This window comes from Dendrobium catenatum, unplaced genomic scaffold (assembly GCF_001605985.2).
Source record: "Dendrobium catenatum unplaced genomic scaffold, ASM160598v2 fragScaff_scaffold_1067, whole genome shotgun sequence".
NCBI lineage: Eukaryota > Viridiplantae > Streptophyta > Magnoliopsida > Asparagales > Orchidaceae > Dendrobium > Dendrobium catenatum.
The window spans coordinates 1789836-1802522 of NW_021319529.1; the positions used below are offsets into that span (position 1 = coordinate 1789836).

The window sequence follows — 12687 nt, forward strand, 5'->3', positions numbered from 1 at the left end:
ACTGCGCTTCGGGTCCTTAATTCGGACTCATTTGGACTCGGATTTAGTTGAATTTGGTGTCGTTGAGCTTGTATTTCTGAGACGCTCAGTTTGACTGTGAGCTCGCTGAAATCGGAGTTCGGGTACTCCCAAAATTAATTTTTGAAGTTTCCAACTAGTTTTTGCCTCGAGATTCGTGCCCGATCAAGTTAATTTTGTGATGACGTATCAGTACTCAATATTTATTTTAATATTTTATGAATAAAAAATATTAATCTAAGATGTATAATCAAATATTTTAAGAATTCGATTCAAGCTCAACCGATCTGACTCAAAATATATCTTATTGAATTAAAAGTATAGAAACAATGAACTCATTGGGACGTTCAAAAATTCGCTAAGACAATCATGTACTCATTAGATCAAAGAAAACTCACTATAATATTGCAATTCCAAAACTTATGCCTCGTTTGGGACAACTTTTTTACTGCTTCTTAAAGTATAAAATTTAAAAAAATTTATTGTTTGAAGCAATAAGAAAGCGTGGTTTCATTTGGGATGAGTTTTTTATTGTTTCTTAAAATAGTTTTCTAGTATAAAAATTTTATTTTTTATACTAAAAAAATATTTTAAGAAACAGTAAGAAAGCCGTCTCAACAAAGCCTTAGTATTCATTTGAGAGATCTTTCTTAGTGTTTTTTAAGATAGTTTTTTAGTTTAAAATTTTTTTATATAAAAATATTTGTACTAAAAAATTACTTTTGAAATCAATAAAAAAATTATTCTAAATGAAACATTCTTCAGATTTATTTGCTTAAGTTGAGAAGTCAATTATTAGTATTCAATCAAGTCAAAAAAAAAAAAAAAAAAATCCACTAAATAAGTCAATAACTTTGGTGAATACAAGATTCAATTAGACTATGCATGTTATAATATATGCAAGTAAACTTTTATTCTAAATATTTACTATTTAGTTAATGCTTATTATTAATCATAAATAAAAAATAAAACGACAAATTATCATATTTGTCTATCTTCTCAATATTGCCTCATATATGTATTTTTTTAATACAAATAAATATTAATAAATTAATAATAGCAACAACAAATATGTTATAGTAAAATACTGAATTTTTAATTTTAATTTTTTTTTCATGTTATTTGTTAAGTAGTTAGTATATATTCACCAATATAAATAAAAAAAAAACGGCTAAAATTACTATTTATTTGTTTACATGTAGGTTTAGAGTTTTAAACTAATTCTAATTATTCATATACTATCCGGCAGAAACACTTTATAACCAATCAGAATGGAAGGATACAGCGTGGCAATCCGGGAGATTAAACAAACAAAAGTGAATTTTGATCGTCCATTTAGATTATGAGGACAAGAAACAACACACGTCAACCGTTAGATACAACGCCTTAGGCGCGTTATCGGTGAGGTAAAAGTTGTATAAATAGCTCTCAACCTGCCTCCGCTTTGCTATTTTACATATCGCCATACTCGGGGCAAATTATTGAAGGGAAAAACGAAGGGAAGGGAACTGAGCAGAGGTACGAAGTATTTTTATTTCGTTCTAAGAATTTTTAATTTTAATTAGGGCTTCGGCAATGGGCTGTATGAGGTTGCTAATTCGCTTTTGCAATAATAATAAAAAAAATCTAAGCTTGGGATCGAAGATAGGGTTTTGAAATCTGGCGTTCTTCTGCGTGATTTCTTCTAATGTTTCCTTTCTCAATTTATTTTTTTATCTGTTTTTTTATTGTTTTTAATATGTGGAATTAGAACTTAGAAGGTGCTTATCTCAGCAGGTCTTTTTTATTAATTTAGCTTCCTTTTTTCTACGCATTCAAATAATCTAAAATGAATATCTTTTCATGATTAAAAGTATAACCTTTTGCATTAGTTGTCATGATACTGTTATTTACGCATTTTGTTATCTAAGTGTATGATTTTGTTTGGGAGGTATGAAGAATAACTGACTTGATTCTTATTCAATATCATGCAGGACCGTGATATTCTCCATTTTCTTGTTTCTGTTATGTTTAATTAAAAACTGATAGAAGCTATTTTAAATGGATTGATTTTTTATAATAAAACTATTACGACTGCAACCTGCCTTAAGATTTGTTTAATCAATTATTAAGTTTATTCTTAAGATTAATTTATAGCTATTTACCCAAACTTTGAATTTTCATGTTCTTTTGTTTGGTTTAATATTATGGTAATTTATGTAACCGTTATTGGACGAATTCAATATATAGAAAAAGGGACTTGAATGATTGTAAATCTTCTATGACCAAGTCCATTCATCCTTAAAATTATTGAAACCATTGGATATCTGATATGAATTAACTTGAGTAGACATTTACAGAAAGAGATATTTGAATTCATATAGTTCTTAATTAAGTAAAGTGACTCATTTGTTATAGTGTTTCCTTTTTTTTTGGGACATTTAGGCCAATTTAGGCAAACTCTAACTCACACATAGCATACAGAAGACTCGAACCCAAGACCTCTTGGTTGAAAGCTTAAGCTCCAAACCAATAGACCAAGGTGAGTTGTGCATATTGTTTTCTTTACTTTCTTTAACTTCTTGATGGAATGCATAATATATTTATACTATCTTTGATAACCTTTAAAATAATGTCAAACCTGTATTTGTTTCCCATCTTTTATATTACCAAAAAACATGAACTTAATACTTTTTTTGCTTCATTATTCTATATATCTTTATTGGTAATTTGAAGTTTTGCTTATTTTATAATATTCACCAATATTTTACTTTTAAATACCTCTTCTATATATATGTTTGTATGTATAAGAATTAGGAGTGAATGCTTGCATTGCTGTATAGGGGAATAGAATAAGGTAATTGACATTGATGCTTCCCTACGAAGCTCTTATCACTGGTTTTCCATAGTTTCTTGTTTTCCAAATTTTTTCTCTCCATTCATTTAGCTAGAGTTGCTGGTGAGGTCTTTTGTTGTTGTGTACCATACATTACTATGCTAATTATTATTAGTATAATGCTACATACTTCATCTATTAGGTGGGAGCTTTGTTTACCAACTAAGTGGTTTATGTTTGGAGTTTTGCATATTTGATGCGTGTGAAAGTTTTTTTATTGGCCTAAATGTCAAAAAAAAATGATGATGATGATGATAGTAATAGTGTAATACAACTTAAGTTTATAATAAGTGAAACTAAAAAACGGTGTAATTCATTTACAATCGAACTCCATTTTGCTCTCATTGCAGAAGGTAACCAACTTTCTCCTCTTTGATGCATTTCTTTGACAAATTCGATAGAGACAAAAAATAATGCGGGTGAACATTGCATATTGGCGTCGCAATGTTCACCCACAGCCAAATACCAGAAGTTTTGTCGTTTGGTTGGAGTTCGCGAGCGACCCCATTCATGTGTTTGGAGTTCGGTTGGAGATGCCCTTAATATTGCTTTTTAAAGTAGCTTTCTAGTATTAAAAAGTTTTTTAAGAAGCAGTAATAAAGTTGTCTCAAATGAAGACTTAATACTAATCATCATAATTTCTCCTTCTTTATATAATATATTTTTTAAAATACAATAGTAGATGATTTTGTTAAACAAACTTTCACAAAGCTTATGATCCTTGTACATAAACAATAAATATTTATTATTATTATTGCTATTATTTAACAAAAGAAAATTTGATTAAAGGAAGAATATTACACCATAAGACCACAAGATGGCCACATAGAGAGGATTACAATCAAAGAGAAATAAGAATCAACAGGTCAAATATAATCTGATTGAAAGTAAAAAAAATCCCAAATACAAAAATAATCAAAAGATGGCCACATAGATGTTTATTATTCTTTTTCTTGCTATTAAATTGAGGTTATTTATGCAATTCTACATCATATTTATTTTGAAGAATTTGTGTTATAGTTTCATCATAAAGCTGAGCTCTTTTTAAGTTTCTAGATTTGCAGAATATAGTTTTTAGATTCAATGTGATTTTTAATTATATAAATGGCTTCTTCTGTGCTTAGATGGCTCGTACCAAGCAGACTGCTAGGAAGTCCACCGGAGGAAAGGCTCCTAGGAAGCAGCTTGCTACTAAGGTTTATTTATACTGTTAATATTTATAAGCAAATTATTATTATTACTTTTAGTACATTTTTTGGTGTATATTTACTGTTGAAGAATATTTTGTTTAAAATTTCATGTGGTTCTATAGGCAGCTCGGAAGTCTGCCCCTACCACTGGTGGAGTTAAGAAACCCCATCGTTATCGTCCTGGTACTGTTGCTCTTAGGTATGCGATTGCTGCACAAACGATTTTTTAATTGCTTGACGTTATTGGTGAGTTGCTTTATGTGTAATTTGCGTCTCCTTGTATTCACCTGCAACTATGTAGAGAAATTCGCAAGTATCAGAAGAGCACTGAACTGCTGATCAGGAAGCTTCCTTTTCAGAGACTTGTGAGAGAAATTGCTCAAGACTTCAAGGTTTATAATTTGGCTATATGAGCAAATATCTTCTGTTCCATAAAGAAAGTGTAGTGTAATCTGGTTCTATTTTTTGGCAGACTGATCTCCGTTTCCAGAGCCATGCAGTGCTAGCTTTACAGGAAGCTGCAGAAGCCTACCTTGTTGGTCTATTTGAAGATACAAACCTTTGTGCCATTCATGCGAAGAGAGTGACTATCATGCCAAAGGACATTCAGCTCGCTAGGAGGATTCGTGGTGAGAGAGCTTAAAAGGCAAAGTCTGCCCCCTAGTTGAACATGATGGTTTGCTCAATCATTTTGATGTCTGCCCATTATAGTCTAGGATATTTGGACATTTATCTGCCTTTGTTGTCTTGACTTTATCATGTTTTGTTTTGTTTTGAACTAATATTGGTATGACTTTTGACCGGGATGTTACTGTGAACCTTTTATAGTTGTCTCGCAACTCTGGTATGCTGTTGTGAATGGAATTGCAAACTAAGTGAAAAAATTGTTGAATGTTGGTTTGGATTTCGTGTTACTATGTCCTTTGTTCTGTAGTAAAAATATATATTTATAGTAACCAGAGCAAAAATATAATTGTTGTTGCTTTTTCCTTTTACCCTACTTACCTGGTTGTGTTAACTGGCACAATGAGCGAACCTAGGAAGATCTTTGAGAGGGTTATGCCGGAGCTCTTGTTTCAAAATTCTTGAGTTGGATGTGTAGCTTTGCGTGATTTGATGCCTGTTGGAAGGAGGTTTCTTCCTGGTTGAGTGCTTCGTTCATAAATATTTTGCTGATTTAGTAACTAATTGGGTGCTTCTTTTGGGTATAACGGAGCAAGTTTGGTTGTCCTAACTTATAACTTGTCATTGACGTTATTTTGGCAACTTGTTATTTATGACTTTGGATGACTCGTTGGGATCCTCTTAGATGTCTTGATTAAATGAACATAATGAAGATCACGTTGAATTGTATAAGGATATTTATTTTTTAGCGAACTATAAAAATTTAGCCATTTAGAATATGTCAAGAAACTCATCCAAATTTGTTCTTGGGTGGTAGAAATGTAATATTAATGTTTTAGATGTTAGATATGTAAATAACATGAAATAAAGTGGTATGTATGTAAATTCCCCAACTTGTTACTATCAAATATAACATGGTAACAATATAGTTAAGATTCAAGCACAATATACAAGTAAAATTTATCTAGGGCTCATAATCAAATCAGAGAATTATTTACAAATCACGCTTTGCTTATATTTGATTGATTGCATGTATGATAAACATTATGGATATACCCATATAAAAAGGTAAAAAATTTGCCAACAGATTACTGCATTTGACGTTTGCCTTATGACTAGACAGCTGCACTTTCTGCAAATTGCTATACAGTTAACTAGCATCAACACCAATAACTTACTAACAAATACATAACCACCATGATGGTTGAGGGCATTTGTGCCTCTTGTTGATGCCGCATTCGAGTTGTTCAACTTGCAAAAAGAAAAAAAGTACTTAATCACATCAATTCATCGGGATTTCTGTTTTATTCTTTGAACCTTTCAGTATGATAATTCAAATGCCTCTCCATTGGTCCTTTGATACCATATTCTGTCTGATAATCAAGTCTTCCATACCAACATTCTCCTTCTGCAGTAAAAGTGCCATGATACCAATCAATACTCCCTCACCTAGCAAATATCTCTTGCATCAGGTATCACAAAATAATTTCCTAAATAAGAAAGAGCTCGTCTGTTCATAATCTGAATGAAGCACATTGGATGTTTGCATGTATTTCAGGAGAATCTAATTCATGCACTGGGCTTGCTTATACGCTAACAAATTCTTTTAAAACTTACCAATCTATGGGTGCAGCCGGGCCATGTCAGAAACCTGAATCAGAGAAACTTCGATCAGTTTCAAAAAAAAAGAAATCTCCATATCCATTGACAGAATCCTGCCAATCCTTTCTTGTATTTCAGCTATATTGATAAATGCAGTCGGATACAGCAACCTCAGCAGTAGAGTTTCTCATATGCAAACCAATACATTTAAGTTCGAACTGAATCCTGCCAATATCTGGATGTGATGAATCTCCCACCAAGAAAATGTGAACTTTATCAGAAATCTCTGTCCAACTATAACCAGGTTGCTTTTTAACTCCGCACCTGTTCATCTTCTCCCTCACTCTGCTTACCTGCTTCCACATTCCAACTGCGGCATAAATGTTTGACAACATAACATATGCCCCAGAGCACTTTGGATCTAGCTGAAACAGCTTTTCAGCAGCTACTTCCCCTAGCTCTAAATTTCTGTACATCTGGCAGGCCCCCAATAAAGAACCCCAAATAGTTCTCTTAGCTTCAAATGGCATATCTTTAACATGTTTACAAGCTTCATCCCACATTCCTGCCTTGCATAGAATATCCACAAGACAACCATAATGTTCAGGCATTGGAGTTATCTCATATCTAGATACCATCAAATTAAACCATTTTAGGCTCTCATTAGCCTTTCCTGAATGACCACAGGCAGATAAGATACTGAGAAACGTTACTCCATTTGGGATGAATTTATCTGCTTCCATATCCAGGAACAAGGCCATCACTTTCTGGTACAATCCATGTTGGGCAAATGCTGCAATTATGGTATTCCATGAAACAACATCTCGATTTTGCATTGTTTGAAAGACGAACTCAGAATCACCAATACTACCACATCTGCTATACATGGTCATCAAGGCGTTACAAAGAGAGATGTCAGAATCCAGCCTAGTTTTGATGGAAATTGCATGGCTTTGCCTTCCTCTCTGTAGTAAAGAAAGAGCAGAACATGCTGTGAATAAAGCAATAATGGTTGCATGATCTGCTCTCATACCTACTTCCATCATCAGAATGTGCAGTTTCAACGCTTCCTCCCCATAGCCATTATGTGAGTATCCTGCAAAATGGAAAAAAAAAAAGTATAAGGGATAGGAGGTAAGGACATGAGCAACCTGACAATCACTGTTAAAGCAATTCATGATGAAACCGGTGAAGGGTGATGCTAATAAGATCTACAATAACAATATCAAGCCTTTGTCCCATTACATGCGGTCGGAAAAGAGAAGGCTGATTAGAAGGTGTGCAACGTGAGGATTTCTCAGGTGGTCACCCAATCTCGTACTACTCTTGCCCAAGCACACTTAACTACCGAGTTCTAATGGGATCCGGTGCATGGGTGCATGGGTGTTGGTGTGGCCGCACCCTAATGCTAATAAGATATGAAACTAGAAAATTTCAGTAAACACTTCTCCTTCTAAGTTTTACTGCAAAGGTTTGCTATTGTTACCGGCAATCATGGCATTCCATGAGACGATATCCTTATGAGAGATCCCATCAAAAAGGCTCCTTGCAGCTTCCACCTTCCCCTCTTTACAATACCCAGTGATCATTGCAGTAATTACAACCAAATTCTTCTCTGGCATCTGATGAAAAAGATACCTTGCCTCTTCGAACCTTCCGTTCTCCACATACCCACTTATCATGGCAGCCCAAGACACTAAATTGAGTAAATTCCTACCTTCCATTGTATCAAACAGCTTACGAGCACAGTCTATCATGCCGTTGCGAGCCAATCCATCAAGCATTGCTGTATAGGAAATCACATTTCTCTCCGGCATTTCATCAAACAGCTTCTCTGCTTCATTCATCCGATCAAATTTAACAAACCCCGATATCATTACATTCCAGGAGGCCACATTCCGCTTGGGCATCTCGAGAAAGTAAGAAAAAGCCTCGTCGACAAGGCAGTTGTTGAGGCAGCCAGCAATCATTGTATTCCAGGAAACAATATTCCTCTCTGGCATGGAGCGAAAAAGCTTCTTGGACTCGGGGAGGTTATTGTTCTGCCAGTGAGCGGTGATCATTGCGTTCCAGGACACAACGTCGCGGTTGGGCATTCTGTCGAACAGCATGCGGGCAGCAGCGATGTTGCCGGCGCGAGCTAGAGATCCTATCTGGAGGTTGCGACGAGAGAGCTCGCGCTGAGAAAGTGTAGAGATTTGAACGGAGCGCTTAAGAGATTCGAAGAAAGGTGCGAGTTTGGACACCTCTCGCATTTGTATGACTTCATATGGGCTTTTGGATGGAAATTAGAAAAACACATAGGTTATATGGAAAGAGGAAGCGCCTGTTTGGTTAAATGCAAAATAAATATATTTATTTTCTTTTATTTTTTTATATTTGGTTAGATGGAAAATAAATCTAAGATAAAATAAAATAGTTGTAGACTTGTAGTGTATTTCATTTTAATTGATTTTTTGAGCTAAATCATTCTCATACAATTTTGAGCGAGAACACTTTACACCGCTTAAGTGATTGCTTGACCACCCGCAACGGCCATTGTCTCCATTGCCACATGCTGCAAACCACCTACCACAAGTGCCATTGCCTCTTCGTTGCCCCGCCCATAGCTAACCTGCCGCTGGCCGCAACCCATCTCACACTACAGTCACAACATTCTTATAATTTACAAAGCATTCATTTTACTTCAAACCAAACAAAAATAAATAAATATATAATAACAACAACAATCAATAATATCAAGTTTTATTCCACTACGTGGGGTCGGTAACATAAATATTTATTCTTCATTGTATCTTGTTTTGTTAAGAGAGAAATTTTTATTCAAATCTAATAAAAAATGCAATTTCTTATACTTTCTAATTAAATATTTTTAGGTCTATCTCAATGTTTCTTAACAAATGTTAAATCTAATATATTAATCCTCCTAACCAAGTAATCAAAAGGCCAACATTTCATGTGACCAAACAATCTAAGTAGACTCTCTCTAATCTTATTTGCCGTTGGATATTCCAATCTTTTCAAGTATATGCTGTTATATTTTGTGTTTTTTCAAAAGAAAATTTATAATGAAAATACTTATTATTATTTTATTATTTGATTTGAAAATATTTAAATTAATGATAGTAATGTTTGAAATTAATTGTTTAAACATACATAACATTTGAGATTAATTATCATAATATTTTGATATTAATTCTATAAAGTTTTAACTCAAAACGGTTATCTATTTCTAGTATAGATAAGGCCTTTTCGGGCATAATGAAAATATAATTTTTATTATCTTCTTCTTTCAGGCCACCTTAAATCTCTTCAAAGCAAATGTCAACATCGTTATTCATGCTTCTCATTGTGATTAGTGCATATTGTCCCACAATGACGGTGGTAGGAGAGAATGTAGTTGGCTAGAACCAATGACTAGAGGTGCCCGCCGACTAGAGCGGCTGTAGTTTGCTGGTGATGGATGTCGAAGGGATCATCGGCGGCAGGCAACGGAGGTTAGAGAGACCGTAGTCGGTGGGTGACGGAGGTCAAAGAGACCGTAGTCATCGGATGTCGATAGTCTGATGATGGTCTGACGGAATTCGATAGCAGTTGACAGTCAGATAGTGGTCATTTTTTATGGAGCAAAAAAAAAAAATTCAACCAAAAACATACAAGTTTAGAATAACAGCATGAACAAAGAATTAATCAATATTTTACTTACATTCCTTTTCTATCAAACAAACCACCAAAATTTAAAAATTTGAAATCCCTGATATTTAGAATACTTTGCATTAGTTTTTTTAACAAACCAAATAACCCCTAAATCTCCTAAATCTTTTTTCTTCGTGCATCTTTTTTTAAATGATTATTTCTCAAAAATAAATATAATACTTCATCATTCTATTTATTTTGCTCATGTAAATGAAGATTATCTTTGAAAAATTAACCATTAAATAATTTATAAAAAAAAGTACTACCTTTTTTTTAAAATATTTTCATAACAAAATAAAATTTTGACTCTTCATAGGATACAATGAAGATGAAAGAATCATGTGGCAGACCTCATATAGCGAGATAAAAGCTCGATAATATTGTTGCGTTGTTGTTACTGTTGCATATCAAAATAAAAATATTCTTTTCCATTACTCTTTAGTAAATCTAACTTGATCATAATGCTTAGACAATTAGATCTCCTTAGTTGCTTTGGGTTTTCTATATCATTCCCCCCCTTAAGCTTTGAACCTTCCTTCACCCACTTTTATAAGCCTTATTACAATCTATATCTCTGTCTTCTTTGCAAAATGAAATACATATAAAGGATCCATACTAATAACAAACTACGATTTGCGAATGCTCCTCCTCATCAACACATCTCCAAATCTTCGCAGAGCTGTCTTCTTCTTCCTCTTCTCATTCTCTGTGTCACTGAATAGAGTCCCATGCAAATGATCAAAATCATCAGTGTTCAATCCTCTATCATCGCTGAACAAAAATGAAGGGAGACCAATATCTGGTACTTTCGAAACAGAACTATCCAATGCCGACCGTTTGAACATATCTGACTCTCCTACTGAATGCCTATGGCCATTCTGTACCAGAGGCTTCATGTTCATCCATCTATCAGATGAGAATTTCTTCTCACTCTTGCTTATCTTTCGATCATCAATTGTTGTTGCTTTTGATTGTCTGAAAGATTCAAAATCTGATAAATTTGAAGGCTTTTTTGAATCTTCTACTGATACTGAGGCAAGAATGTTCTTCAACTCCTTCACACTATCAAGAGCAGCAGCTTCACTCACTTTAATGCTTTCATAATCCTGCTTAATCTGCTGCAAGGCATTTTTGTTCTTTGAGAGTTGTTCTTCAAGTTCAAATTTTTGATATCTTGCAATCTCTAAAGATTCCTTTATCTCCGTCGCTTCGCTTACAGCTTGCTTGGTTATATCCCTAAGCTTAGAAGTTTCTTCTCTAGCCACTCTATGTGCATCAGTTAGCCTGCTTATTTCTTGATCCTTACTGTTCATTTCTTCTTGGGAAATCTTTATACGGTTTATAAGGATGTCTTCTTTCTCTTTCCAAGCTACTGCAGATTGCTCATGTTCTTGCTTTAGTTTATGATACTCCTTCAACGCAACTTGTAGCTTCTGCTCGGTACTCTGTAACAAATATTTATCAGAACGTTCAGCTTCAGCTCTAGCCTTTTCTAACTCGGATTTTGTTGCGGCAAGCTCTGATTTTGCTTTGGTGGCCTCAGCCGTCACTTCCTTGAGTGCAATTGCTAAATCATCCATGGCTTTCTTGCTCTTCTCTTCTGCCTGCAGAGCTAATCTGAGCTCATTTCTCAGCTTTCCGATTTCCTCTATGCTCTGAATAGATGCTAATGATCCTTTATTCTCTAATTTTTGACTGCTTAAGCTAAGAAGGTTCCTTATCTCCAGCTTGGCTTCTTCGAGCAAAATCTTAGTTTGCTCAAGCTGTTTGGTCTGAGAAAATAATGATTCAAGCATTTTTCCTTCTGATTCCTTTGCTTTTTCAGCTTCTATTTCTAACATATTTATCCTATCTTTGCTCTGCAATGATTCTTCATTCTTCTTCTTCTTCTTCTTCAGTTCTTCAAGTTCTTCAAGTGCAGAGGATCTCTCCTCCTTTGCCCTCCTCAGGTCCTCCTGAAGCTGGCCCCATTGCTCTTGCATCTCGGAAATTCTCACAGGTTTTTGCTTCTATTGCAACCAGAGAAATATCAGTTACTAAAATTAGAAGAACTTCGGTTTTAAAGACCAAAGCTTGCAGAAGGAAGTTTGTGATTGTCAGATAGGCACCTCTTTGAAAGATTGTGACTTTGGAATTGGCCTCCATTCCGAAACCTTGGAAGGTCTGGAATCGATCGAATTAGACGAAACAGGAGAACTTCTTCTTATTAGACTGGGCGAAAGGCTCCTCCTGCTGTTGCGAGCAGATGAAGAGGTCTTCGGTTGCATCTCCGATGACCCAGATCTTTAAATTGAAAACAACAGAAAAAGGATAAAAATCAGAACAGCTTGAACAGAGGAAAACAAACCTAAATACCTAATCCACTCAACACATCCATCAAGGAGGACCATAACTTCACAGTACCTCGATCTAAAGGATTGCATCTTGAGAAAAACCCAAATTCTATCTTCTCCTGAAACTATAAAAAACAACTATTGAAAAACCATAGAAAACATGGTGCAGGGACAACAGAAAAACTGCATGTTAGGGGAAAGCGTTACCAAAATCAAAACTTTCAGAGCTCCAAAGTTCTTAAAGACTACCTATCACCACTCCTCTGCATCAAAGCTTCCAACTTTGGATGTCTTGTGCGAGTTGCGATTTAGAGAGAGAGAGAGAGAGAGAGAGAGAGAGAGAGAGAGA

At 34.6% G+C, this 12687-nt stretch overlaps 3 protein-coding genes and 1 pseudogene across 5 annotated transcripts; 1 reads left to right on the forward strand and 3 right to left on the reverse strand.

Annotated features, from left to right (window-relative positions):
- Positions 1-1493: 1493 nt before the first annotated feature.
- LOC110092402 (histone H3.3) lies at positions 1494-4975 on the forward strand. The gene is made up of 5 exons (XM_020816930.2): positions 1494-1536; positions 4018-4089; positions 4206-4282; positions 4385-4475; positions 4556-4975. The coding sequence occupies exons 2-5, from the start codon at positions 4018-4020 to the stop codon at positions 4724-4726; spliced, it is 411 nt and encodes a 136-aa protein (XP_020672589.1). The 5' UTR covers positions 1494-1536; the 3' UTR covers positions 4727-4975.
- On the reverse strand, positions 4785-8703 carry LOC110092401 (pentatricopeptide repeat-containing protein At4g02750-like). Of its 2 annotated transcripts, XR_003701961.1 has the most exons (3): positions 7796-8703; positions 6325-7405; positions 4785-6156 (listed from the first exon to the last, which is right to left on the reverse strand). XR_003701961.1 is itself a non-coding variant. In XM_020816929.2 (2 exons), the coding sequence occupies exons 1-2, from the start codon at positions 8562-8564 to the stop codon at positions 6444-6446; spliced, it is 1731 nt and encodes a 576-aa protein (XP_020672588.1). In that variant the 5' UTR covers positions 8565-8702; the 3' UTR covers positions 4785-6443. The 2 variants fall into 2 exon arrangements, 1 of the variants encoding a protein (XP_020672588.1); XM_020816929.2 differs by having other exon boundaries at positions 4785-7405; positions 7796-8702.
- Positions 7586-7712, reverse strand: LOC114580520 (annotated as a pseudogene).
- Positions 8704-10412: 1709 nt separating the features above from the next.
- Positions 10413-12687, reverse strand: LOC110092398 (putative WEB family protein At1g65010, chloroplastic). 2 transcript variants are annotated; one of them, XM_020816924.2, is made up of 4 exons: positions 12546-12687; positions 12409-12463; positions 12114-12288; positions 10413-12014 (listed from the first exon to the last, which is right to left on the reverse strand). In XM_020816924.2, the coding sequence occupies exons 2-4, from the start codon at positions 12426-12428 to the stop codon at positions 10632-10634; spliced, it is 1578 nt and encodes a 525-aa protein (XP_020672583.1). In that variant the 5' UTR covers positions 12429-12463; positions 12546-12687; the 3' UTR covers positions 10413-10631. The 2 variants fall into 2 exon arrangements, with proteins under 2 accessions (XP_020672583.1, XP_020672584.1); XM_020816925.2 differs by having other exon boundaries at positions 12409-12457; positions 12546-12681.

What these genes read in the sequence shown, in the direction of transcription:
- LOC110092402 (XM_020816930.2), top strand. Translation starts at nt 4,018, where the DNA reads ATGGCTCGTACCAAGCAGACTGCTAGGAAGTCCACCGGAGGAAAGGCT. An exon ending in CCTGGTACTGTTGCTCTTAG is followed by an intron (nt 4,283 to 4,384) that starts GTATGCGATTGC and finishes GCAACTATGTAG; the next exon opens with AGAAATTCGCAAGTATCAGA. An exon ending in AAATTGCTCAAGACTTCAAG is followed by an intron (nt 4,476 to 4,555) that starts GTTTATAATTTG and finishes ATTTTTTGGCAG; the next exon opens with ACTGATCTCCGTTTCCAGAG.
- LOC110092401 (XM_020816929.2), bottom strand. Translation starts at nt 8,564, where the DNA reads ATGCGAGAGGTGTCCAAACTCGCACCTTTCTTCGAATCTCTTAAGCGC. An exon ending in ATGGAATGCCATGATTGCCG is followed by an intron (nt 7,406 to 7,795) that starts GTAACAATAGCA and finishes TCCATTTTGCAG; the next exon opens with GATACTCACATAATGGCTAT.
- LOC110092398 (XM_020816924.2), bottom strand. Translation starts at nt 12,428, where the DNA reads ATGCAATCCTTTAGATCGAG. An exon ending in ATGCAATCCTTTAGATCGAG is followed by an intron (nt 12,289 to 12,408) that starts GTACTGTGAAGT and finishes TTCAATTTAAAG; the next exon opens with ATCTGGGTCATCGGAGATGC. An exon ending in AGTCACAATCTTTCAAAGAG is followed by an intron (nt 12,015 to 12,113) that starts GTGCCTATCTGA and finishes TGGTTGCAATAG; the next exon opens with AAGCAAAAACCTGTGAGAAT.